The sequence below is a fragment of the Rhipicephalus microplus genome, unplaced genomic scaffold (genome assembly GCF_043290135.1).
Source record: "Rhipicephalus microplus isolate Deutch F79 unplaced genomic scaffold, USDA_Rmic scaffold_43, whole genome shotgun sequence".
NCBI lineage: Eukaryota > Metazoa > Arthropoda > Arachnida > Ixodida > Ixodidae > Rhipicephalus > Rhipicephalus microplus.
In genome coordinates, this window is record NW_027464616.1 from 1,101,277 (window position 1) to 1,125,941 (window position 24,665).

General features: G+C 48.3%; 1 protein-coding gene across 1 annotated transcript in view; it reads right to left on the bottom strand.

Moving 5' to 3' along the window:
* The window catches only part of LOC142787053 (solute carrier family 35 member F1-like), a 178,032-nt gene that overhangs the window by 100,873 nt on the left and 52,494 nt on the right, over window positions 1-24,665 (bottom strand). Inside the window, exon 2 of the mRNA XM_075884683.1 lies at window positions 9,825-10,283. Within this exon, the coding sequence (XP_075740798.1) occupies window positions 9,825-10,072 (248 nt within the window). The 5' untranslated portion in view covers window positions 10,073-10,283. The remainder of the gene's footprint in view (window positions 1-9,824; window positions 10,284-24,665) is intronic.

Genomic DNA, 24,665 nt, shown 5'->3' on the forward strand with positions numbered 1-24,665 from the left:
CGGAACCAGGGTGTTGCATTGTTGTACAGAGTGAAGGCGAGAACAGCTACGGAGCAGACTCACTCCATCCGGTCGTTAAATAGTCGGCCAGTAGTCCACCGTGCGTACACTGCCAGCGTGGCAATGCAAGGCTCGCTCGCTTTTGTATGCATGCAACCGGAATTCAGTGGACGGTGCAAATCATTTATATCGTGGTGCAAGTGCACGATGCTCTCGATTGGCGCCCTTCGACGATTGGGCATGCAGGCTGCGCAAGTAAGAAATTGGATACCGCTAAGATGTCACGCCTGAAATGCACTCGTAGACATAAATGGCTGCGCAAAAGCATATAAAGTTTGTCAAGCTTTTTGTCATGACACAAAAGAAAAGCAGCATTCATGAGACTGTTTCCGTGCAGCATCAAAACAGTGACTTAGCATTGACTTAGTCAAATGTGCGTACAGCTATTCTGCGTGGTAAGCATCTTTAGAGCTGTCGGCCACGGAATAACGAGCGAGCTTCTGCTTTTTTTTTATTTCAACAATAGGCTACAGTTAGCACACACCACACTAATACATAATATTATTTCCATGCTGCATGAAGGCAAGTCTGGCACTCATTTTCTTTCTTGTCGAGGCAGAAACCAGAAGTAAACTTTCCATTATTTTATTCACATGTTTATCATGTCTACGAAAGCAATCAAGGTGCAATGTCTAACTATATCCTGTGTTTTACTTGCACAGCATACATATCACTTCGCCTAAGCACACGGAACGAGAGGGTCGTCTGCTGGCGTGGCAAAAAAAGTGATGCGCAGCGGCGAGCCAGTTCGGTTGCCATGCGAATGTGCGTGAGCCTTGCAGCGCCACCTTGGCAGTGTACACGTGGTGAACTACAGGCGGGCAATTTGGCGACCGGAAGGAGTAATGCTGCTCCGTAGGTGTTCTCCCCCTAGCTATATACCACGATGCAGCACATTGGTTCTACGCGCACCCACGAGCGGCGGAACATGTACTGTCGGCCACACGCTCCGAGCGTACTGTTTCATTCCGTGAGTATTGTACATTCAGCATAAACTGCACTCGCCAACAGCCACGCACACGCATCGCGCCCGTAGCAAGGCTCATCAAAGCAACGCGTGACGCCCTTCCACAGAACGTGGCCTTCGTGTCAGTCTTTCGCAAAATGTGCCTTCGCTCGAACCGATCAATAAACCATTGCAAAATCTCTTTTTTGCACTGATCCTGATGCGGTTCGCTTAAAAAGAAAGAAATCTCCCCCCCCCCCTTCCTCAGTTTCAGATTCCGGCAACTGCTTCCGGTAACTGCCATAAAGCTCGGCTCAGCGTCTTTCTCGGCGCCTGTTTAAACAAATGAAAAATACACTGAAAGAACAATTTCTTCCGGGGATCCATTTCTCCCACAACTCGGGTGGCTTTGACATCACACCATAGACAACACGCACCACAGCGCTTTTTTTTTTTACCGAAACAACAAGGCAACCACGAAAAAGTTTTTTTTTCCTTTCTCACTTTGTTCCCTTAGAGGTGGGTTCAAATAAATAAGTAATATTAAAAACGGGTCGTCAGCTATCGTATTTTTCAACAAGGCGGAAGGGAAAGTGTTGATAAATTCCGTTTCAGACTATTATATTTCTCACTCCATATATATATATATATATATATATATATATATATATATATTAGTAATGCAGCAGTTTAAACGGCGAAAGAGGGAAAAGGGTGCCGCTCCTCGAAAACTTTGCTCCAAGAAAATTACATTAGAGCAAAAAGAAAGGTAAATAAAAAAATATGTGTATTCTCTCACAATAAGAAATGCATCATAACCGGTAAAAAAAAACGTGCTTTTAGCCGCTCAGAAGCGTGCAACGCTGCGGCAGCTAAACTATCTCCCACGAAAACGCTGCAGTGCTTTGCCCTCCTATATAAGACTCTTACAAACATCCCAATCGAGAACTGCAGTGCCGTTGTTTGTGAGTGGGAATTTATTACGTTGGTTTAACGGCGACGCGAACACTAAAGTGCCCATCGATTTGTCCAAACTTTGACTCGACGCCATCAAAGACGTTCTGCGGCGTTAGCCCATTACGTCGTCCTGTCGTGTAATCAAAGAGGCGATGATGACAACGATGACGATGGCGTCTGTGTGCTAGGCTTTGTGGGTTTTCTTGCGCGGTAATGTAGATAGTTAGAGATCGAAATCGCAGTAAGTACTGCTTAAAATTGGGTCCAGTTATTGTAACCTCATCTCAGCTCTCTGATTGCAGGAAAGAAGACTACAACTTTTTGTTTCATTTGTATGTGTGTGTTTCAGTTTTAAGTAGAGTCCAATTGAACTGCTTTCAGCTTGCACAGCATTCTTTACTTTTTTTTTGCTAGCTCGGGTTGAGACCGCTGCTTTTCACAGATAAACGCAAAGGTATAAATCGCAAAATAACGAGCCTTAGAAACGTCTCAAACCATAAGCACAAGAATTACACAATCGTATGATCACGGCTTGATCAAGTAGCTTTCGCAGGAAGTAACGACATTACTAGTTTAAAATCTTCACTGGTCTTAGTTACTGGTTGTTTGCGGTTGATAGTTAAACACGCATGTTCATGACACATCTAACACCTGAGAGCACTTTCCGCCCCCCCCCCCTTTTTGTTTCTCGTTATCTTTACCACGGTGTAAGACAGTAAGCCACAAGCGCGCATGGTTGACTTCTCAGTTTCTTTTTGACGAGGACGTTAATGACGGTAGCCAACCAAATCACTTGTTCCAGCTAACCGCGCGCTTCTCCACATGCGAACTTGGCACGTTATTCGGTAGCACCTTGTTCAACGTGCTCGCTGCATAAGAGATACAGAGGGAGATTCGTCATTGCACTGAGAGGGTCAGTCAATTGACACCAATCAATACCCACCTCGCCATGCAAGAAGAATTAGAGATTCGCTAGCTAAAATTCCTCACCAGTGACACGTCCCGAAAGGTCGACGTTTTCTGGGATGAAATAAGGCGGCCTCCTGAGCGTGATGATGGTCTTAACTCAAGATGCACTGCACGCTTTTCTTCAGCCGAGACATACAATCACTTCCCCGCCAGGGAGTCGGGGCAACCTTTGCTCTACAGGAACAGGCTGATAAGAGTGAGCCCCGGCGCCATAAACTTAACAATTTTGAAGCTGTTCTCCGGCTCGGAAAACCGCATAGATAGGCTCGTACTTGCGGTGCGTTCGCATAGGAGTGACGGCTGTTGGAAAAGAGAAGACGCGCCTGCTGCCCACATGTACCAACCTTCCGGTCAAGTAGTTAGGTCATCCACTTTCTTCGCCGGAAGTACTGCATTCTATTCCCAGGGTCACCGGCACCCGCCGGCTTTTATTGCGATAGCATCTTCACGAACATTCCGGATGCATTTACGCACTGGCCATCGCCGCGCGGCTGCATATAAGCCCTTTAGGGCGACAACATCTTCCTGTGGGTCTTACGTTCTACATTTAAAAAAAGTAGAAAAGGCCCATGATGGTGATTCTGAAGACGTGGACTGCGTTTCTCAAGTATAAACTGCGCACTTAGCGTCAGTTTTGGGGGAGTTTAGGCTGCGTACTTTGAGTTACAACCACCGCCAACCCCCACATTGACAAGGGTTAGCAGACAGCTCATATCTGCAGTTACCTTAATTCAATATTGTTCACCGCTGGCTCTATTTCATTTCTTTCAAACCTTTTTTTACAACAAAAGCTTGGATGAAATCACCACAAGCGTCGCGTGCACCGTAGTTGTCCGCTGCCATTGTGTAAAATAAGAAAAATAAAACAGGCACAATGGGATTTGAACCCGAGTCCCCTGCAGGCTAGCCCACTATACTACCACTGCCCCACGTTGTTTTGTTTCTTTATTTATTACCTTCTTGACTACAGGTCAAGCTAATCTGACAATCACTATCACACGTGTTTCATGCGGGATAACGCTTCGAACAAAGATATTACATCGTCAACACAGTCGGTAGTCTTATACACATCTCGCACTTTTATAACAGCTTCCACGAAACACCCATTAACAGATAGAACTCTCACATCACAGTGTCTGTACGATAGCATACTACGCCAAACCGAATGAATACCGAGTAAAAATATAACATCCAAATTTTGCACAGAACTATAACAAGGCAAAAAAACGAATTCCATATGAAGTAAGAGGTAAATATTTTTCAAAGTCCTCTGTAAAATGTCCCAAAAGAAAATAGCGTTCTTACAATCAATAAACACATGTTCAATGGTCTCAGGTTTGTTACACAGGAGACAGCTGCTTCCCCATGGTACATACATCCCTCTCTCTTCAAGCCACGTTTTTACTGGCAAGGTTCCCGTATGAAGTTCAAAAAAAAAGGTTTTCACATTGGGTGGTATACACATGTTTTTCACTCGCTTTAGTACGTCATGACCATATGATTTTTCATACTTTGAACGGTACAGGGGCACAGGAAAAACATTTTGTATTAAGCCTTTCATAAGGCGCTTTCTTTTCACATTATTTAGGTAATCTATCGAAAGCCTTGCCCTTAGGAAACGATATGGGAGCACAACTTCGGTGTTTGAAACTATGCAGCAAAGAGACTGCAGGAAGGCTTAATGCCGGGAAAGGAATGGCGTAACTATGAGTAATAATCCTAAAAACGGTAGGAAGGGGAAGATACAAGCTTGCGATGAAAAATCCTTAAACAGGCGTTGTGTCGAGCCAATGTTTCTACAAGCGGACATGTCTTCCTCGATGCTAGAACAGAACTGATTTCTCCAGCGCTAGCGTGTCTACACATCGTGCCATCTCTTCCATCCTAACAAAGAAAGGGCAACATTGGATATGGTGGTGTGTGAGAGCGGGGGAGGGGGGGATTGCTATGAAGAATTGCATGAGTGAAAAATTAACACGTATTCCGTGAACAAAAAAAGGGGGGGGGGAGCGGTGGGGAGGTAAGGAGGAACACGTGTAGCTGCGTCTCACGTGTAGCTGCGGATGAACACGTGTAGCTGCGGTTTGGAATTGAAAACTCATAGGGGTTTTCTTTGTGTATGTACCATACCGAATGAATTATTGAACCCCTTTAAAGACGTTTATACCTACTGGCTGGAGCGCATTAAACTTGTGAATAAGGTACGACTCTATATTTTCTGTCTCTTGCGAACCAAAAGCTTCAAGCATGTAGAGTTTGAGATCGTGTAAGTCGTATCCTACAACATTAAAACATTGTGCCGCTGCTTTTGGAGATTTCCTTGCCCTGCCCGAACGATGAGCGTTTAATATAACAATAACAGGTGTCCCTGTTTCACCAATGTACTGTTTATGACAATATGAAGATTCAATAAGGTAATAACACTCTCACTAGTGCCGGCAAAACTACATATTGTCGCTACTGGCAGATCGAAGTTGATGAACGAGATCGTAAAAAACCGCCTTCGTTACACCGGATGGCCTATATGAATTCAAAGTGCTTCCCTTCGGCCTCTGTTCTACACCTGCGACATTCCAGAGAATGATGGACACTGTTTTTACCGGTCTAAAGTGTCACACGTGCTTAGTTCACGTCGACGATGCTGTCCTGTTTTCTGCCCCCTTTGAGGAGCACCTGAAGCGTCTGCAGAATGTGCTGGTAGCGCTCCGCTCTGCTAACCTGACACTTAAGCCAGAAAAATGCCATTTGGGTTACAAGCAACTTAAGTTTCTCGGCCATGTTGTCAGTGCGGATGGTATTCGACCAGACCCTGACAAAAGTACCGCCGTGGCCTCGTTTCCTGTTCCACGTGATAAGAAGGCAGTGCGTCACTTTCTAGGGCTCTGCGCGTACTATCGCCACTTTATAGCCAATTTTTCTTGGATTGCTGAACCGCTCACTCGACTCACTCGTGAAGATGTTCCATTCGTCGGGGAGGAAGAACAGGACGCAGCTTTCTCAACTACGGGACCGTTTGCAGACACCACCAGTCCTCGCTCACTTTGACCAAGACGCTGATACTGAAATTTATACTGACGCCAGAAACGTGTGTCTTGGTGCTGTCCTCGTACAACAAGAGGGCACAGAGCGCGTGATGGCGTACGCAGGCCGCACCCTTTCCCGCGCGGAGGTCAACTACTCCACGTCAGAGAAAGAGTGCCTCGTTTGTTGTATGGGCCACGATGAAATTTAGGCCTTACCTTTACGGACGCCACTTCAAGGTAGTGACCGACCATCATTCGTTGTGCTGGTTAGCCAACCTATGGGACCCGTGTGGGCGACTGGCACGATGGAGTCTTCGTCGGCAGGAATGCATTTTCACGATCGCTTACAAATCGGGCCGCAAGCACGAAGATGCTGATTCATTATCCCGTGCTCCTGTCGAAGTTTGTGGCCACGACACCAAGGAAGACGATAGTTTCCTTGGGGCCCTTACTACAACATATCTGATTACGCGACAGCGTGCGGACGATGAAACTCGCGCAGTTATCTAAAACCTTGAAGGACGCAACTCTTCCACACCTCGATGTATTTCTCGAAGTCTGTCATCGTTCTGTCTGCGAGATGGGGTCCTGTATAAGAAAAACTCCAACGGCAATGAGAGAACCTATCTTCTAGTCGTGCCAACTGACATGCGTGACGACATTCTTCTTGCCTGCCACGATGAGCCCACATCTGGTCACTTAGGTTCCTCTCGAACTCTCGCTCGAGTTCGACAAGCATACTACTGGCCTAAGCTTTCTGCATCAGTTAAGCGATACGTGAAAATCTGCCGGGAATGTCAACGCCGCAAATCCCCGCCACTAAAGCCCGCGGGGCTTCTTCAACCAATAGAACCACCCAGAGCGCCATTTGATCAAATAGGAATGGATTTACTGGGGCCCTTTCCGCTATCATCTGCCGGCAACAAGTGGATCGTAGTAGCCACCGACTATTTGACGAAGTACGCCGAAACAAAGGCACTACAATGAGCTACTGCTTCCGACGTCGCCCAATTCTTTATGGACCAGATCGTTCTTCGACATGGCGCCCCGTCGTGCGTAATCACAGACAGAGGAACAGCAATCACGGCCCAGCTCATTCATGACGTATTCAAGCTCAGCTACACGAGCCATCGCCAGACCACGGCATATCATCCGCAGAGCAACAGCTTGACAGAGCGACTCAGCAAGACCATCGCTGACATGTTATCTATGTACTTAGATGTTCAGCATAAGAACTGGGACCAGGTGCTACCGTAAGTCCCATTCGCGTACAATACTGCCGTCCAGGAAACTACGCGATTCACGTCGTTTCGTTTTGTCAATGGACGTGAGGTCCATACCATGCTAGATGCGATGCTTCCACACAATTGCGATGCTTTGATCACTCCTGATGCTGTGCACCTTACCCAGTACGCCGAAGAAGCACGCCAGTTAGCACGCCTACACATTACACGCCAGCAGAGTACAGACGCATGCAGCTACAACGCTCGCCATCGACAAGTTGAATACCATCCAGGCGATCAAGTTTGGGTGTGGACTCCAGTCCGATGCCCGGGATTGTCAGAAAAACTGCTCAGTCGCTACTTCGGACCATACAAAGTCTTGCGACGCGTGAGCGATGTGAACTACGAGGTAGTCCCTGACGGCGCCTTCTCGCCACGACGGCGAAGGCACTCCTCAGAGATTGTCCACGTGGTGCGCCTGAAGCCATACTTCACGCGGTAGTGCGACTGCGCATGAACCATATCGCTGTTTTTATGTATGCGCGTATTTTCTGTTGGTTCGTCCCGACTTTGCCTTTGTACTTTCCGAGCATCAGAGTGATGCCTTTTTTTTTTCTCAGAGGGTGAATAATGCCACTTGGTCACTAGTTACGGCGAGCACAAGCCATGACTGCCCGCGAGAAAGAAAGACGATGTTCTGGGCAGCGCGTGCTCTGGCTAGTTGTTTATTATTGAAGCAGCTATCTTGTCAGTTTTCGTTGCGTCTCCCCACCGGCTCAGTTCATCCTAGTTGAAGACCTTTTGTAGCAGGTGACAATACATAGAATGAACAGAATCACTTCTGGCACTTTTAACTACGATGTCGTCTTGTAGGTGTTTACAAGTCTTGCATCTTGGAAGGGAGCGAGCAAAGTGTTATTTGGGCAATAGAACTACTCTACTTTTTTATGCATTATCATGTTCTTCAAATTCAGAAATGCTGAAATTCACTCTATATAGTGCATACACAAATAAAACCACTGCGAGATAAGCCCTTCATCTAGAAAATTCAATCCTGCCATTGCTAATTTCTGGAAACCGGTTCGACAACTTAGACTCTGCGATACATGTAGATCCTTACCTACCCAACACTTCGTTTTTTTTTTGTTCACAGAATACCTGTTCCTTTTTTTTTATACATGAAAATCGTCACCGCTATTCCCCATTCCATACTTTCTCACACCACCATATCCAATGTTGCCCCTCCTTTGATAGGATGAAGGAAAGGACACAAAGCGTAAACACGCTAGCACTAAAGAAATAATTTCTGTTCTAGCCTTGATGAAGACAAGTCCGCTTGTCTAAACATTGGCTCGATAAGACCCCTGTTTACAGATTTTTCGTTTGTGTAATAAAGCGTTTTAGAATAGCCAAAGGACAACCAGGCATCACACAATGCGAATTGCGTAACGAGTGGGTCATCGAATGTTCTAACTCGTTACAAACGCTTCCGGCGCAATTCTTCACCGTTGTCAGCAACAGCATAAAAAATGCACACAGTTCTTCTCTCGTGTGTAGCGGGTACCACGCTTCTCGGAAGAATAACAAAGGATGGCATACTGAATGCCTCGCTGCTACGCAGATACTGTGATGATCAATGGCGCAGTGGGTACCTTGAAAGTGTGCTTGTAGCAGTTATTCAATGAATGCTTAAAAGAGCTCTGAAAGGCCACTCTTCCAGCTTCTGCTATGACATGTGCTATGCGTTCCGCCATGACCTGGCGGTTTTTTAACGCAAATGCATTACTTAGTCTGGATATCTCCAGCATCCGGCGTTGTCCGCGTTGGTGTCCGCGCGATGGAAGGTCTTATCTCTCCGCTCTCACTCCCTCTCCTATATCAGCCCCTGCGGGCGCACGCAGTTATCCTCGCCCCAATCATCCGAAGCATGTGGAGTGAAAGAGTGTAGGAGAAGGTAGGTACAGTGCTTCACCGCTCCTCTCAACGTTCGCTCTCTCTCCTCCCTGCGTCCCACTCTTCCGTCCACTCGCGCCTCCCTCTCGGCCATTCGCTGACTGGCCGCCTCACAAGAACATCCTAAAATTTGTGCTCGAGACGCCGTGTGAAACGCCAACTCTGAGCCAAGAACGCTGGCGCCCGACTCTCTCGTCCGCTCGCTCCTAACTTTCGACCGTTCGCTGGCTGGGCGCTTCTCAAGCCGATGGCAGAAGTCGGGGAAGGCAAATGTCTGACGGCAACATTACTCTCTCTCTCGGCGCAAGAAATGCATTCGCAGTTCGTCAGAATTCTTTTTGGGGAAGTGGGGGCATTTCTTTAAAGGGCCAGTCAACAGGCTCCGTAACGTGCAGGAAAAGCTCGCGCATTTTTCCTGCGCGTGACCAACCTTCTTCCACACGCAGTGACGTCAACTCGGCGATCGGCGACGTTGACTAAATTACTCTTATTGATACCTGGTTCAGACCAATTGACAAGCTGCGTGCTACGCCACGTCACCGATCGCCGAGTTGGTGTCGCCGCGCGTGGAAGGAGGTTGGTCACGCACAGCGAAAATGCGCGACCTTATCCTGCGTGTTCCGGAGCCTGCTGACTGGCACTTTAGGTAACACTGCTTCACCGGAAAGCATAGAGGGTTGGCGTAATACTCACCACCGCCCGAGCCTGGAGAAGGAGGAGCACGCCCTGGCGCACACAGATCTTGTCCTCGTGGAGCTGGAAGCCAGGTCGGCGTCGCCTCCTCCCGTCGAGCCCGTGCAGGTGTTGGTGACAACGCCACCAGGAGTCGTGGTGGCGGTTGCGGCGTTCGTGCCAGCCGTGCCACCTCCCCTGGTATCCAGGGAGGAAGGCAGGCCGTTCATGTCGTAGGCCGAGAGGACGCAGAAGCGGCCCTCGTCCATGCAGCAGTGCGGACAGCCCGACAGCGTTACCGCCGCCACGGCTGCGCTGCTAAGGACGGACTGGCGGCAGAGGCCCAATGGGCGACGCGGTCGGGGCCGCGTCGGCGATACTCACCCGTCGGTCAAAAACGACGACGGGAATGGGACGGAACTCGAAGGCGTGCCTGCCGCCCTTCGAAGACTTTTATCAGAAACCGCAATGATTGATCTCCTGTGAGCGGTAAAGAGAAAAAGTAAGGACACATTAGCGAGCATTATATATAATGTACAGTACAATCTCGCTGTAACAAAGTCGATTAGTTTCTTATTTAGATGAAATTGTTAAAACGACGGCTGAGAAGGAAAATAATGCTACTAAGAAACGAAATTGACGTAATTATGTTCAGTGTATCGTTATAAGAGGTATAGATACAAGTTAACGCAGAACAAAAAAACTTGCGAAGATATTTGTGTTTTTTTTTTGACAATCGCTTTATTCATCATTAGCAGGTCTTGTTACACCAAGTTTCTCCTGTAAGTTGTTTTGCATTGCAGTCCAAACGGCGGACTTTCTTTCTTTTTTTTATTTCACTTTTCCCACGTGCAGGGTGGCCACCCACTCTAAAAACTGGCTAAGCTTCCTGTCTTGAAATCATGATGATTCAAAAGCGATGTTGCATATATAAACGTTTACCTCTTTCTGGAATAAACATTGCTGCAAGTAAAGCCTGTCCCATGTTCATCTGTCCATGTGCTTTTTTGTGCGTTAGAAACTTCAGCACTGTCTTTGCGCCTGTTTTCTTCTTTTTTACTATACTCTCACTCCAAGTTAGCTTGTTCTGTGAAATATCAGGTGAATTCCTCACATTTTGAGCTGTCTCCGATCAAGTAACTGTTAATAATGTTGCGGCTCAAGTCGCACCATCTGGTGTGCTTCTACTCAGGTGCATTGTTCAAAAGGAACTGCGATTCTTAACCAATCATGTAAAATTAGGATTTGTTAATTGCTAAAGTGACTTGGAATACGCAATACTAATTCTGAGTTATATTACCAGGCCGTCTACTAGCCCCGTTATTAACCGTCGAGGCATTGCGGAACGATACGCAGACGTGACTTCGAGGTGGTGGAGCACGTGCGTCCCAGGCGAAATGAGAAAGAGCTAGCGTGAATGCGAGACATCCTTAAGGCCGTTACATTATGACCCACATGATGAAGAAATGCGACACCTCTTACAAATACAGGGGGAATAAGAGGCGCGAGCGACAGCCACGAGCACTGGCTGACTCAGTTGATATATGTTACCTTCAATGTATCCAGACGAACGGGTCTGGGTCTCCTCTTCGTTGTCTACAGCCCATACGCACCAGTGGTGCAATGGCTGACGAAGTAGCTGTGCTGCATGGTGGCGTTTCCCACCCCTTTCTCTTACTCTAACCGTCACTTCTCTTCCCATCCCCGCAGTGGTGTACTAAACGAGACTGTACCATACAAGACTACGCTATGCTTTATCATCCTCTTTGTCCTTTTGCTCCTCCTGACCCTGTGTTTCCTTTGCCACACCTATACTATACATGTATATACTATGTTCCACTCAATCATTCTCACCCTCACATCCCCCTTCGTTCCACCCATTGCCATACTTTACAACAGATAGCTAATATATGCTTTACCCCGCCCCCTTGTCCTTTCTATCCTCCTCACTCACACATCTCTCCTCCTGATCCTTGCATCGCCCCCTCTCCTTTCTGCACTGTATAAACCATCCATGGCTATGCTATGCTTTACGCTACCCCTCATCTTTTCCTTGCTCCTGCTGTCACATTCTTATTCTCTTCCTATGCTATGCTATGCTTTACTATGCATGCACTCTCCTCCACCTCTCCTGCGTACCGTTGCGTTGTAGAAGTATACTCGGCTTTTCTTCTCTCTTTGATTCCCCGTCTCTCCCTCCTCGCAAGTTTCGCGTGGTCTACAAACGACGGTACTGTAAGTCTGAACAGTTCTAAAAGGTGGCTGTTCCGACCACCGACACCTTTTTTTATGGCGCACCTGCTTTCTATATCTTCGCAGCACACGTTATGTACACTGAGAACAGAAAAATAGCCCACCCTTGTCGCACGAACAATCTTTCAGTTATCTGAAAATGAAAATGTCGTATATTAGCCGTGAAATGCATCCGTTATACGCTCTACTTGTTTAGTCGCCCTACCATTGGCGGATAAGCGCAGGTTTAGGGCGTCCTACAGTTACTGTATATGCTATGAAATCCCCCCCCCTCCCGACATTTCCATGTTTTCCACGTGTACATATACACGCACACATAAAGACACACTGACGAGCATACATACTCAAAAGACGATAGAACCAAGTCAACGTCATGATCATGCATGATGCGAAGTCAGTGTACGTTAAACTCCCATGAAACAAACTAAGTCTACGTTAAGGCCGCGTCATCCACAATACTGAAAAGACTCCTACGAGAACGGCTACGATGGAGCAACGGCCAGCGCGCACCGCAATCTTCAAATGCACGCACCGCCATTCGGTGCTTCCGACTCTCCCAGCGTAATCAATGCCGCCCTTACGAGCCACGTTTTCCCATTCACGGCACTTATTCGGCGAACGGCTTTCAGCATCACCAATGACCCTCGAGTAAACACCTATCACCCGACAAAGACAAAGCGAGGGTCATTCTCTTTTTTTTATTTCTTGCTTACGGGAGACTGGAAACAGAAAGACCGGGTCGCTGCAGAGGGCGCTCCTGAAATCATAAAAAAAAACGCAAACCAACGCGCAAATTGCGAGCAGCAATTAGCGACCAGAGCGCCGGCTCCCGAATCGGCTGGTCGTTTGGCGCCCCCGACTAGGGTGCAATCTGCCTCGAGCAGATGACGTGACGCACTTAACGTCACAGCTCTCGACAGAGAGAGGGTTTAGACTCGCAATTCGCGGAGTAAGACGACGCCCAATCGTGCTAGTTTTAGGCGCGGGAGATGGGCGACGCCTTAGTCACGGCGAGATTGGATGCTGCTTGGCCCAAACCTTTTTTCATGCAAGCTGACTGCGGCGCTGCTCAAATACGGGCTTCTGTGAGACGTGGCGTCTTTAGAAGGGTCGAGACGGGACGTTATCATCGAATAGCATTTGGATAGAATGGCAGCATAAGAACGACGGGTCAGTCGGAATCGATTCGTACGGGACCCCCCGTTTGCCAAGGCCATCGGTAATGTCCGCAGAAGGGATTTGCACGTTACGCAAGCGGACGGGGGCGCGGCACCGGAGAAAATACCTCATTTCCATCGCCAAGACGAGAGCGCACAAATCAACTCGATCCGGTCATCAGGATCCTCCTGAAAAGAACCGAGGGATGTTTCCTGGGAGACGGAGCTTAAATTATGGGTGAAGGTCTTTATTTTTTGGGAGGCTCGCATAAGTACGAGAGAAACTTCAACACTAATGGAAGCATGGCCGTGATGATTATGACCTGAAACAGCGTTGTCGCAATGAGGAGAATCGATCGAGCCCGTTTAATGTGATTCAAGACGTAAAGTCTCTGCGAAGAGCTGAATAAAGCAAGTGCTAAAATGAAGGAAGAACATGACGATGATATGTGGGGTTTAACGTCCCAACACCGTCCTATGAGTATGAGAGACGCCGTAGAGGAGGGCTCCGGAAATTTCGTCCACCTGGGGTTCTTTTAACGTGCACCCATCTGAGCACACGGGCCTACAGCAATTTCGCCTCCATCGAAAATGCAGCCGCCGCAGCCGGTATTAGATCCCGCGACCTGCGGTCAGCCGCCAAGTACCTTAGCCGCTAGACCACCCCGGCGGGGCTGAAGGAACATCGCAGCCAGAGCAGTCGTACATGTGCATTCTCTGACCAGGGCTGGGCGGTGTAACATTCAGAGAGAGGGTGACGTAAGGTTTGGCTTACTTTCTTTAACGTTCCCAAGCGATTAAGGCTACGGAAATGTCTTGTTTGAGTCCCCGTGTAATTCCGGTCACCTGGAGTATCTCGACGTGCGCTGACATCACTAGTGCACAGATATTTTGCGTTTTTCCGCCATTGAAATGCGACCGTGGCGGTCACCATCGAGCCGACGTTTTTAAGGTCAGCAGCAAAGCAGATGGCCATAAGGGCAATGCTTGGAGGGTATGTGCATAACTCTGTTGCCTACCCTGCAATAAAAAGAAGAGGGGCAGAAAGGCCGGTAGGTAACGAGGAAGAGAAAACTTCTGCCTAAAACAAGCACACAAAGCACAGTTCAGCGTCAAGTTCACCTAAAATTGGTTTATTTTGTATGCGATGTCTCAAAAGGCTAAGAAACACTTCCAGATGGTGCATTGAAGTCCAAGGAAGCCGAACCTGAATGCAGTTCCTATTTCTTATAATTAGGAACTAACATAAAATGATGCCAACTAAATAATAAGCGATGTTGTTGGAAGTAATTGTGATGTAAATGCGAAGAAAGAATTGTGAATGAAAAGACAACTTGCCGCCAGCAAAAACCGTACCTGCGACCTTCGCATAACGCGGCCGATGCTCTAACATCGGACTCTTCATCTAACATTCGTTTGGAGTTGCGACGAAGTTCTGCGTTGCACTAAATTATACTTACAAGCAGACCTTATATGGCATTCCCGTACAACTGAGCTGCGTACATTGTACAAATAGAAAAAAAGTATAATTTCTCAATAGCGAAATGGGCACACATCACATGTAGGACGACTGACCAAATCAAGACCTTTTTAAAGCAAGACTATATTGAAACGACTGTATTGACTCACTGTGCTCTCTTCTGGTCCCTAAGGGACAGGAACAGGGCTGAGTGGGTCAGAAAATAAACGGGTTGTAAGGACATCATAGTCGAAAAGAAGAAGGAGAAATGGTCATGGGCAGGGCGCGTAGCGCGGAGGGAAGATAAGCACTCGTCATAAAGGATCACACACTGGATTCCAAGAAAAGGTAAATTGGTTAGGGGGAAACAGAAAATTAGGTGGGCAGATAAGACTAGGAGGTTTGCGGGTATAACGTGGCTCCAGCAAGCACAAGACCGAGATGACTGGCGGAACATGCATGGGAGAGGCCTTGGTCCTGCAGTGGGTGTAGTCAGTATGATGATGATGATATTGAAATGGGTATCCCGCAGATTGAATGAGCCCTTGGGCGACACGTCACAAAGTATGCGAAGTCCCATAATCTTCGATGAGGCACGTACGAGAACTGCACCCGTTTTCGCTTTTGCACTTGACGCTATGGCGCAAATTAGTATAATACGTAACTACAATTACAGTACCTACATTCGTCCATCGCTTGAATACGCACCATCCATGTGGGATCTTGGTGGCACTACACTAACACATGAATTGGAAGCCGTCCAGAATCGTTCAGTTCGCTTTATCTCGTCCAGTTATACCCGCATGGCCATTGTTACACAAATAAAATCTCAGCTCAACCTTCCTGAACTCACCCTTCGGCGTAAAATAGCCCGGCTTAGCCTCTTTCATAAGCTTTATTATTATAACAATAGCCTTCGTGAACATTTTCATAAACCCCCCCTCATCCACACCATCCAGAATCGATCATCCACAAAAAGTTTATGTTCCTCAATGCGGAACCACAACCAATTTGCACGCTTTTAATCCAAGACCTTCATCTCAATGCAGTATGCTCGCATCATCAGCTGCCGCAATCACCGACACATCACGTTTTAAGATTTTTTTTTACAGAACATGTTTGGCGCTACTTGATTTCTGCTTCGTGTTCGTGTTATATATATATATATATATATATATATATATATATATATATATATATATATATATATATATATATATATATATATATATATATATATATATATATATATATATATATATATATAGTCAAGTAGATCCTCTGTGAGCGGTCACAACGTGGTTTATTTCGACGTTTCGGCCTAGAGTCCGGCCTTCATCAGGATGAAGAAGATGTGGCTCTACGCCTGGTGAAGGCCACACTCTAGGCCGAAACGTCGAAATAAACCACGTTGTGACCACTCACGTAGGATCTACTTGACTGTATGCAACGCTACGGATATAAATATATATATGCGTGTGTGTGTGTGTGTGTGTGTGTGTGTGTCCTTTTTTGTTTTTTTGCTGTTTCTTGGGGGGATTGTTTGCTGTTCTTTGCTTAGTTCTTGAACATGTCCTACCTGAATTATCGCTACTGCTACGTTGTCTTTGTTGACGTAGTTTATATATTGCCACGTTCCGTTTCCCAAGTTTTCGTTATCGTCCCAAAACACCACACGATTCTCAGCGCGAACCGCGCCTGCAGTTTTCCAGAAGGTTCCGGACTGTAGTAGATCATTTCGATAAGATCACGCCCACTGTGCGAACGGTACAGATTGTTCTTGAACCTACGCCACCGCCAGCGATAACGCTAGAACATTCGATGGCAAGAGTATAAATGCCGACGCGCTTCGCCACTTGTCAGTAGTTGTTGATCGAAGGCCGACGCTCTGTTCGCCGCTATCAGTCCGAGACTGCTATCTGTGCGAGACTGCTGCTGTAATTGGACTTTCCTTTTACCGGGCGAAGGTTCGCCCAAATAAACAGTTAAATACCAACACGAAGTTTCCTGTCTTCGGCCACGTCACGACCCCGTGACATCTGGTGGAGGTGCTGCTTCGTTCATGTACCGGACGCCCCCGTCAAGCTGTGAACCCAGCCCACGTCGCGAAGAAGATACCGACGCCAACCAGGAGCAGCGAACAAGCCGCCGACAGCAAGGGCTACCACCGGAGTACGGGCTTCTGCAAGACAAGGCGCGGAAGACCAAGGCCATGACCGCGACTGCAGCGACAATGACAACCGCAGCGTCCCAGCCCACGATGGTCATGCATCGACCCAGGGAACCCCCAATTTTCCATGGGTCATCGTTCGAAGACCCGGAGTCCTGGCTAGAAACATACGACCGTGTGGCCGCCCTCAACCACTGGGACCATGACGAAAAGCTGCGTCGTGTGTTCTTCTATTTGGAAGGCACCGCAAGGACCTGGCTCGAAAATCGGGAGTCCACGCTCCGAACGTGGGATGTTTTCTGCGGCGCATTCCTGCAAACGTTCGCGAGCGTCGCTCGCAAAGAGAGGGCCGCTGCTTTATTAGAGACCCGGGTTCAGCTACCAAATGAAAATGTCACCATTTTCACAGAAGAAATTATCCGACTATTCCGTCATGCTGACCCAGACATGCCTGAGGAGAAAAAAGTTCGTTTCCTCATACGAGGGGTCAAACAGGAGCTCTTCGCGGGACTGATGAGAAACCCACCGAAAACCGTCCAAGAATTTGTAGCCGAAGCGACCACCATCGAAAAAACCCTGGACATGCGCACCAGACAGTATAATCGTCGCCTGACTCCAGAATGCGCTGCTGCTCAAGCCAGTGACTCCGACAACCTGCGTGAAACGATCCGAGCGATCGTGCGGGAAGAGCTGCGCAAACTGTTGCCTTCGGCGCAACCTCAAGTGGATTCGATCGCCGACATTGTGCGAGAAGAAGTTCGGCAATCGCTTCGAATTCCCCAAACACCACTGCCCGAGCCAGAAACTATGAGCTACGCCGCTGCAGTGCGCCACAACGCTCCTCCCCGTCCACGCCGAAACGCCGCCCCGTCGCACTTCCGTCGCCAGACACCACCACCGCCACCGACGACCTACCGTTCGCCAGCGGGCCAGCGCAGTGCGCCGAGGAAAACCGACGTCTGGCGCACCCCTGACCACCGCCCACTCTGCTACCACTGCGGCGAGGCCGGGCACACTTACCGCCGTTGCCAGTACCGACAGATGGGACTGCGTGGCTTCGCCGTCGATGCATCACGTCCGCAGCCAGGGGAACGGCCACGTGACATCGCCGACTACCTGACAGAAACTCAATGGAGACCATGAAGTCCTTCCCGTTCGCCGCCGCCCAGCCGCCGCATGTCGCCGCACCCCCGGCAGTACTCCGGCCCAACGCAGGGCTGGTCTCCTAGCCCGTATCCGAGAAACTAAGGGCAGCAACCGGTGGAGGCGCGGTTGCTGTGCGACGAACTACCGAAGATCCTCCGACGACGACGACGCCGCGACGGAGGTTTCCGAACACAACGCCAACCAGGAAAAGCCCTGACGGCGAAAGCTCACTTACCGAAGGTGGCCTGACGACGCAACATGGAAGCAGCGGAACAAGCCGACGCAGCCGTGACCCGACGCCACGCCCTAACTGTAATGCGAGACGGCGAACTAGCGACCTCGACGTTCTTATCGACGGCCACAGTGTGACTGCTCTCGTCGATACTGGAGCTGACTATTCTGTCATCAGTGGGTCGTTCGCCGCGAAGTTAAAGAAAGTTAGGACAGCTTGGAAAGGCCCTGAAATCCGCACAGCTGGAGGTCATCTCGTAACGCCTGCAGGAATCTGCACAGCGAGAGTCACCATTAACGGTCGTATTTATCCTACAGACTTCGTAGTCCTACAGCGTTGCTCGAGAGATGTCATCCTTGGCATGGACTTCTTATGCCTCCATGGTGCTGTCATCAACCTAAAAACAAAGTCGATAACGTTATCCACAGAAGAAGCACTACCGCCGCACACGCCGTCAGGACACCATGCCTTGAATGTGCTGGAAGAACAAGTCACCATTCCGCCTCGCTCAAGCGTCATTATTTCAGTCGGCGCTCCTACATCACCTGACTTGGAAGGCGTCGTTGAAGGCAGTCAGAATCTGTTGGTCACCCGAAATATTTGCGTCGCAAGAGGAATCGCAGAGCTGCGGGGAGGCAAAGCAACGGTTATGCTCACGAATTTCAGCAATGAGTACAAACATGTGAACAAAGGAACAACGGTCGCATACATCGAAGAAATTGTCGAAGCCACCAGTGCTTTCGCCCTCGCCGATTCTGCGGAACCTGCTCAGAGGAACCAAGCCCCTCCCATAGCTTTCGACGTCAATCCCAGACTTCCGAACGATAAGCAAGCACAGCTCAAGGCCCTGCTCCTGCAATACGAAGATTGCTTTTCGTCGTCATTGAAAATTCGGCAGACCCCAATCACGAAACATCGCATCATAACCGAAGAAAATGCCAGACCACTTCGTCAGAGTCCGTACAGGCTTTCGACGCGAGAACGTGAGGCCATGAAGAGACAAGTTGATGAAATGCTGCGGGATGACATTATCCAGCCGTCCAAGAGCCCATGGGCGTCCCCCGTGGTGTTAGTGAAGAAAAAGGATGGGACCCTACGTTTCTGCGTCGATTATCGCCGCCTGAACAAAATCACAAGAAAGGACGTGTATCATCTCCCACGAATAGACGACGCACTTGATCGGCTCCATAACGCCAAGTACTTTTCGTCAATGGACCTCAAGACTGGCTATTGGCAAATCGAAGTCGACGAAAGAGACCGAGAGAAGACGGCGTTTATAACACCGGACGGCCTCTTCGAGTTTAAGGTGATTCCTGTCGGCCTTTGCTCAGCGCCTGCAACTTTTAAACGCGTTATGGATACAGTACTGGCAGGATTGAAGTGGCAGACTTGCCTTGTGTACTTGGACGACGTCGTCGTGTTTTCCTCGAGTTTCGATGCGCATCTTCGGCGCCTTGAAGCTGTACTTCAAGCCATCAAGACGTCCGGACTCACACTGAAGCCAGAAAAGTGCAGATTTGCGTATGAGGAGCTCTTGTTTCTGGGGCACGTTATCAGCAAGTCTGGAGTTCGTCCCGATCCGCGGAAAACAGCCGCCATCACCAACTTCCCGCCGCCTACTGACAAGAAGGCCGTGCGCCGATTTCTGGACCTGTGCGCCTATTATAGGCGGTTCGTGAAAAACTTCGCCCGCATCGCCGATCCTCTCACTAACCTTACCAAGGCCGACGTGGAATTCAAGTGGGAAACGCCACAGGAACACGCTTTCCAGGAGCTTAAACATCGCCTCCAGACGCCTCCGTTACTTGCCCATTTTGACGAATTCGCCGAGACAGAAATACATACTGACGCAAGCAGCGTAGGTCTTGGCACCGTTCTTGTGCAGAGGGCTGACGGACTTGAAAGGGTTATTGGTTACGCCAGCCGATCGCTATCCAAAGCAGAAGCAAGTTATTCCACAACAGAAAAGGAGTGCCTCGCCATCATCTGGGCTACGTCGAAATTTCGCCCCTACCTCTACAGCAGGCCCTTCAAAGTTGTGAGCGACCACCACGCCTTGTGTTGGCTAGCCACCTTGAAGGACCCTTCAGGTCGCCTCGCACGATGGAGCCTGAGACTTCAAGAATATGACATTACTGTCATTTACAAGTCCGGCAAAAAACACTCCGACGCCGACTGTCTCTCTCGTGCGCCTGTCGACCAACCGCTACCCGACGACCCGGATGACGACTACTTCTTGGGAACGATAACTACAGACGACTTCGCTGAACGACAGCGGGCCGACCCGGAACTTAAGGCCCTAATAGAATACCTCGAAGGCAGGACCACCGAAGTCGCGAAGATATTCAAGCGCGCACTTGCGTCGTTCTTCCTACGAAACGGTCTTCTACAAAAGAAAAACTTTTCACCGCTTCGAGCTAAGTACCTCCTTGTGGTGCCTTCAGCTCTGCGACCAGAACTCCTGCAGGCCCTACACGACGATCCGACGGCAGGGCACCTCGGTGTTTCTCGCACGCTCGCGAGGATACAAGAAAGGTACTACTGGCCACGTCTTACCACCGACGTCACTCGTTATGTGAGGACATGCCGGGACTGTCAGCGACGCAAGACACCGCCGATAAGGCCAGCGGGACTTCTGCAGCCAATTGATCCACCTTGTCGACCTTTTCAGCAGATTGGTATGGACCTACTAGGGCCGTTCTCGACGTCGGCTTTCAGAAACAAGTGAATCGTGGTAGCTACCGACTACCTCACCCGCTACACCGAGACAAAAGCCCTGCCAAAAGGCAGTGCATCCGAGGTAGCTAAGTTCTTCGTCGAAAATATCGTCTTACGTCACGGCGCTCCGGAGGTCCTTATCACCGACAGAGGAACGGCATTCACTGCCGACTTAACTCAAGCGATCTTGGCATACAGCCAAACAAACCACCGCCGGACGACAGCGTACCATCCACAGACCAACGGCCTCACCGAGCGGCTTAACAAGACGATCGCCGACATGCTGTCAATGTACGTCGATGTCGAACATAAGACGTGGGACGCCATTCTTCCGTATGTGACCTTCGCATACAACACGGCGGTGCAGGAGACGACGCAGATATCTCCATACAAATTGGTCTACGGAAGGAGCCCGGCAACGACGCTCGATGCCATGTTACCCAACGTCACCGACGAAGAAAGCCTCGATGTGAGCGAGTACCTTCAACGTGCCGAAGAAGCCCGACAACTTGCGCGTCTCCGTATCAAGAATCAACAGACGATAGACAGCCACCGTTACAACCTTCGACGACGCTTCGTGGAATACCAGCCCGGTGAACGTGTTTGGGTGTGGACGCCGATACGCCGACGTGGACTAAGTGAAAAGCTTCTGCGACGCTACTTCGGACCGTACAGGGTGGTTCGACGTCTCGGCCCACTTGATTACGAGGTTGTCCCCGACGGCATCACGAACTCTCAACGACGCCGATCGCGACCTGAAGTCGTGCATGTCGCGCGCCTCAAGCCGTTTCATGCGCGTTAACAAACTGAAACAGTGTTTTTTTATTACTGTTTCATCGTAATTTATTCATTGTACTTTCTTGCATTATTATTGTACCTTCATCTTTAGTTAGAGCATCGGGACGATGCCCTTTTTTCAGAGGGGGGCAATGCCACGTTCAGTTTCCCAAGTTTTCGTTATCGTCCCAAAACACCACACGATTCTCAGCGCAAACCGCGCCTGCAGTTTTCCAGAAGGTTCCGGACTGTAGTAGATCATTTCGATAGGATCACGCCCACTGTGCGAACGGTACAGATTGTTCTGGAACCTACGCCACCGCCAGCGATAACGCTAGAACATTCGATGGCAAGAGTATAAATGCCGACGCGCTTCGCCACTTGTCAGTAGTTGTTGATCGAAGGCCGACGCTCTGTTCGCCGCTATCAGTCCGAGACTGCTATCTGTGCGAGACTGCTGCTGTAATTGGACTTTCCTTTTACCGGGCACAGGTTCGCCCAAATAAACAGTTAAATCCCAACACAAAGTCTCCTGTCTTCGGCCACGTCATGACCCCATGACAATATAACGTATTTCTGCATCATTCTGCCAATTATTGAAATTTCGTTCTTTCATATGTTTATCAAGTGTTGTTTCACATTTTTGACATGTAACATGCCCCTTCCTCTGTAATTTGAAAAGCCTGAGCGTATAATAAATAATTTAATAAATAAACAAATAATTAAATGAACAAATAAATAAATAAATAAACAATAAATAAATATCGTCGAAGAAAATCACGCACGGTGAACAGGGACATCTAAAAAGCCCTAAGGACGCAAACCGTTCACTGCAGTGCCATGTGTTTCGTCCGTCACTAGTATCTTTACTCCCAGTGCTATTTTATTCAAGGATGCGAATAAAGTTCTGTTTGTCTTTCTACCACAACAATCCCGGGCATTACCTGCGCTTTGTAAATATCGTCAACGACATCATGGCGGTCCGATTGCCTTACCTCCTGCTGTCTTGTTGCGCGTACCGGTTCACCAACGCCATAATAATAAAGGCTCTTTATTCAATAAAGATGGATTCAGCCGCAGCACCGGCAAGCGCACGCGCCACTGACGAAGCACGCAATTACAACAAAGGCAGTAATGCCTCGTATACGCATTATGATATATATATATACATATATATATATATATATATATATATATATATATATATATATATATTAAGCGTGTACAACACTTTTCTAAATTAAAATTATACCTTACTTTCCAAAACCTTTTTTGGGTGCCACGACTCTTTGAGGAGATTATAATGATCTCCAAAGAAGATGCGTGTACTTTTTAATTACAGCGCCTTCCTTGGCAACTCGATCAGGACAGATAAAAAGAAAGAATGTCAAAGGGTTGTCTCTTTTTTTTGTAGTTGTTGTTTTAGCTTGCATTGTGGAGGAAAGCAGAAAAAGCGTTTGCTTTTTCTCACAGCATTAAATATACCTCCGTCACGAACAAGGAGGGACATCAAAGGAGTAATGCCCACGCAAGAGAGTAGGGTGATTTATCAACGCCGTGCTCTTATTAAGCCGCCGCCCCGTCTTAGCTATGTTTCTACGCCGCGACGATAGACAGGTTTGTTGATGGATGAACACGAAAATAGAGACCGCCAACTTCAACGTGCATCCTCGTCTCTTCTCCCAGCCGAAATCTGTCAGTCCCAAAGAAACCGTCTACCGTAAACGGGCGTCAATTCCTGGAGGGCTTGTTTACAATCGCGATTTTTTTCTTCAGGAACTACTCTTATTTCACATTTTGTTCGCTGTCATTTCTTTTCTTCTCGTACTAGTTTAAGCAAAGAGAAGCCGGGTTCTTACCTTTAGGCTTTTGGTAGAAACCTGCTCTCTCCAGCACTCGTCTCTTAGCAAGCACAACGTCTTTTGACAAACAACTATTCCCTGCACCCCAAAACGCCTCGGGCATTCAACGACACGCGTCGGCACACAGAGCGAACACTGTCGCCGAGCGTTACATCTGAGCTAAACGGTTCGCCTTTTTCGTGTCACTGAATATTTCGTCGTTTGCTTGTTTTGTTATTATTTCTGCAGTCTGTCTGACGTTTTTAGAACCTCTAGAAACGCTGCTTCATCCTGATTCGACCTTTTATTTTAAACGTGTAACGCTTGCTCACGCTGAAGGCAACAAGGCGGCGTCAAGAAGGTACCACCGTTTACATAAACGTTTGCAGTTAGCATTTTGTTTTTACGCGTTACATTCTCCTGGTGCTGCTGCTACCAACATTACCTTCTTTGTTGTTTTTGTTGGTTCGTTGCTCGCGTATTTGTCACAATCACGGTGGAAAAAACATACACCGCGGTTACACAGTTTCACATGAGTGACCTCTCCTCGGAGCCAATCACAGGTCGCCGAGCCACCCTCGTCAGTGGCCAATTCCGATCGATAACGCAGGTCACGAATGGCGCCTCGTTCGCAACATTAGCGAGCATCTAACTACTATAAATAATCCTCAAAAATAATGTACAGAGTAAAACAAGGCGTTTGAAAATAACCCTTCTTTACGGAACGCCTGAACCGTGTAAGTTGCTTAGCAATGGCAAAGCCAACGAGAGCATTGAGCTGATTAAAGGTCTTGTTCGGGAATACTTCGCACTGCTTTTTCTGTTAGCACGCATCCTATTCATTTCACTAAAAAAAAAGAAATTACCGTGCTTGAAGCTGACCCTGCACTCCACTAAAATAATTTTTTTTTGTTGTTAAAAACGTAAAGACACGTCAGTTGTTATATCACGCCAAACAGTGGCGCAGGTTTGTTCACTGTCTGCTGTTTTTTTTTCATTACTTTTGCTTCTTCCCGCCGCAAGTGCACATTCCCGGATTTAGGATCACTTCCTCGCACTTGTAGCACTATGTATAAAGTATTCATCATCATCATCGTCGTCATCATCAT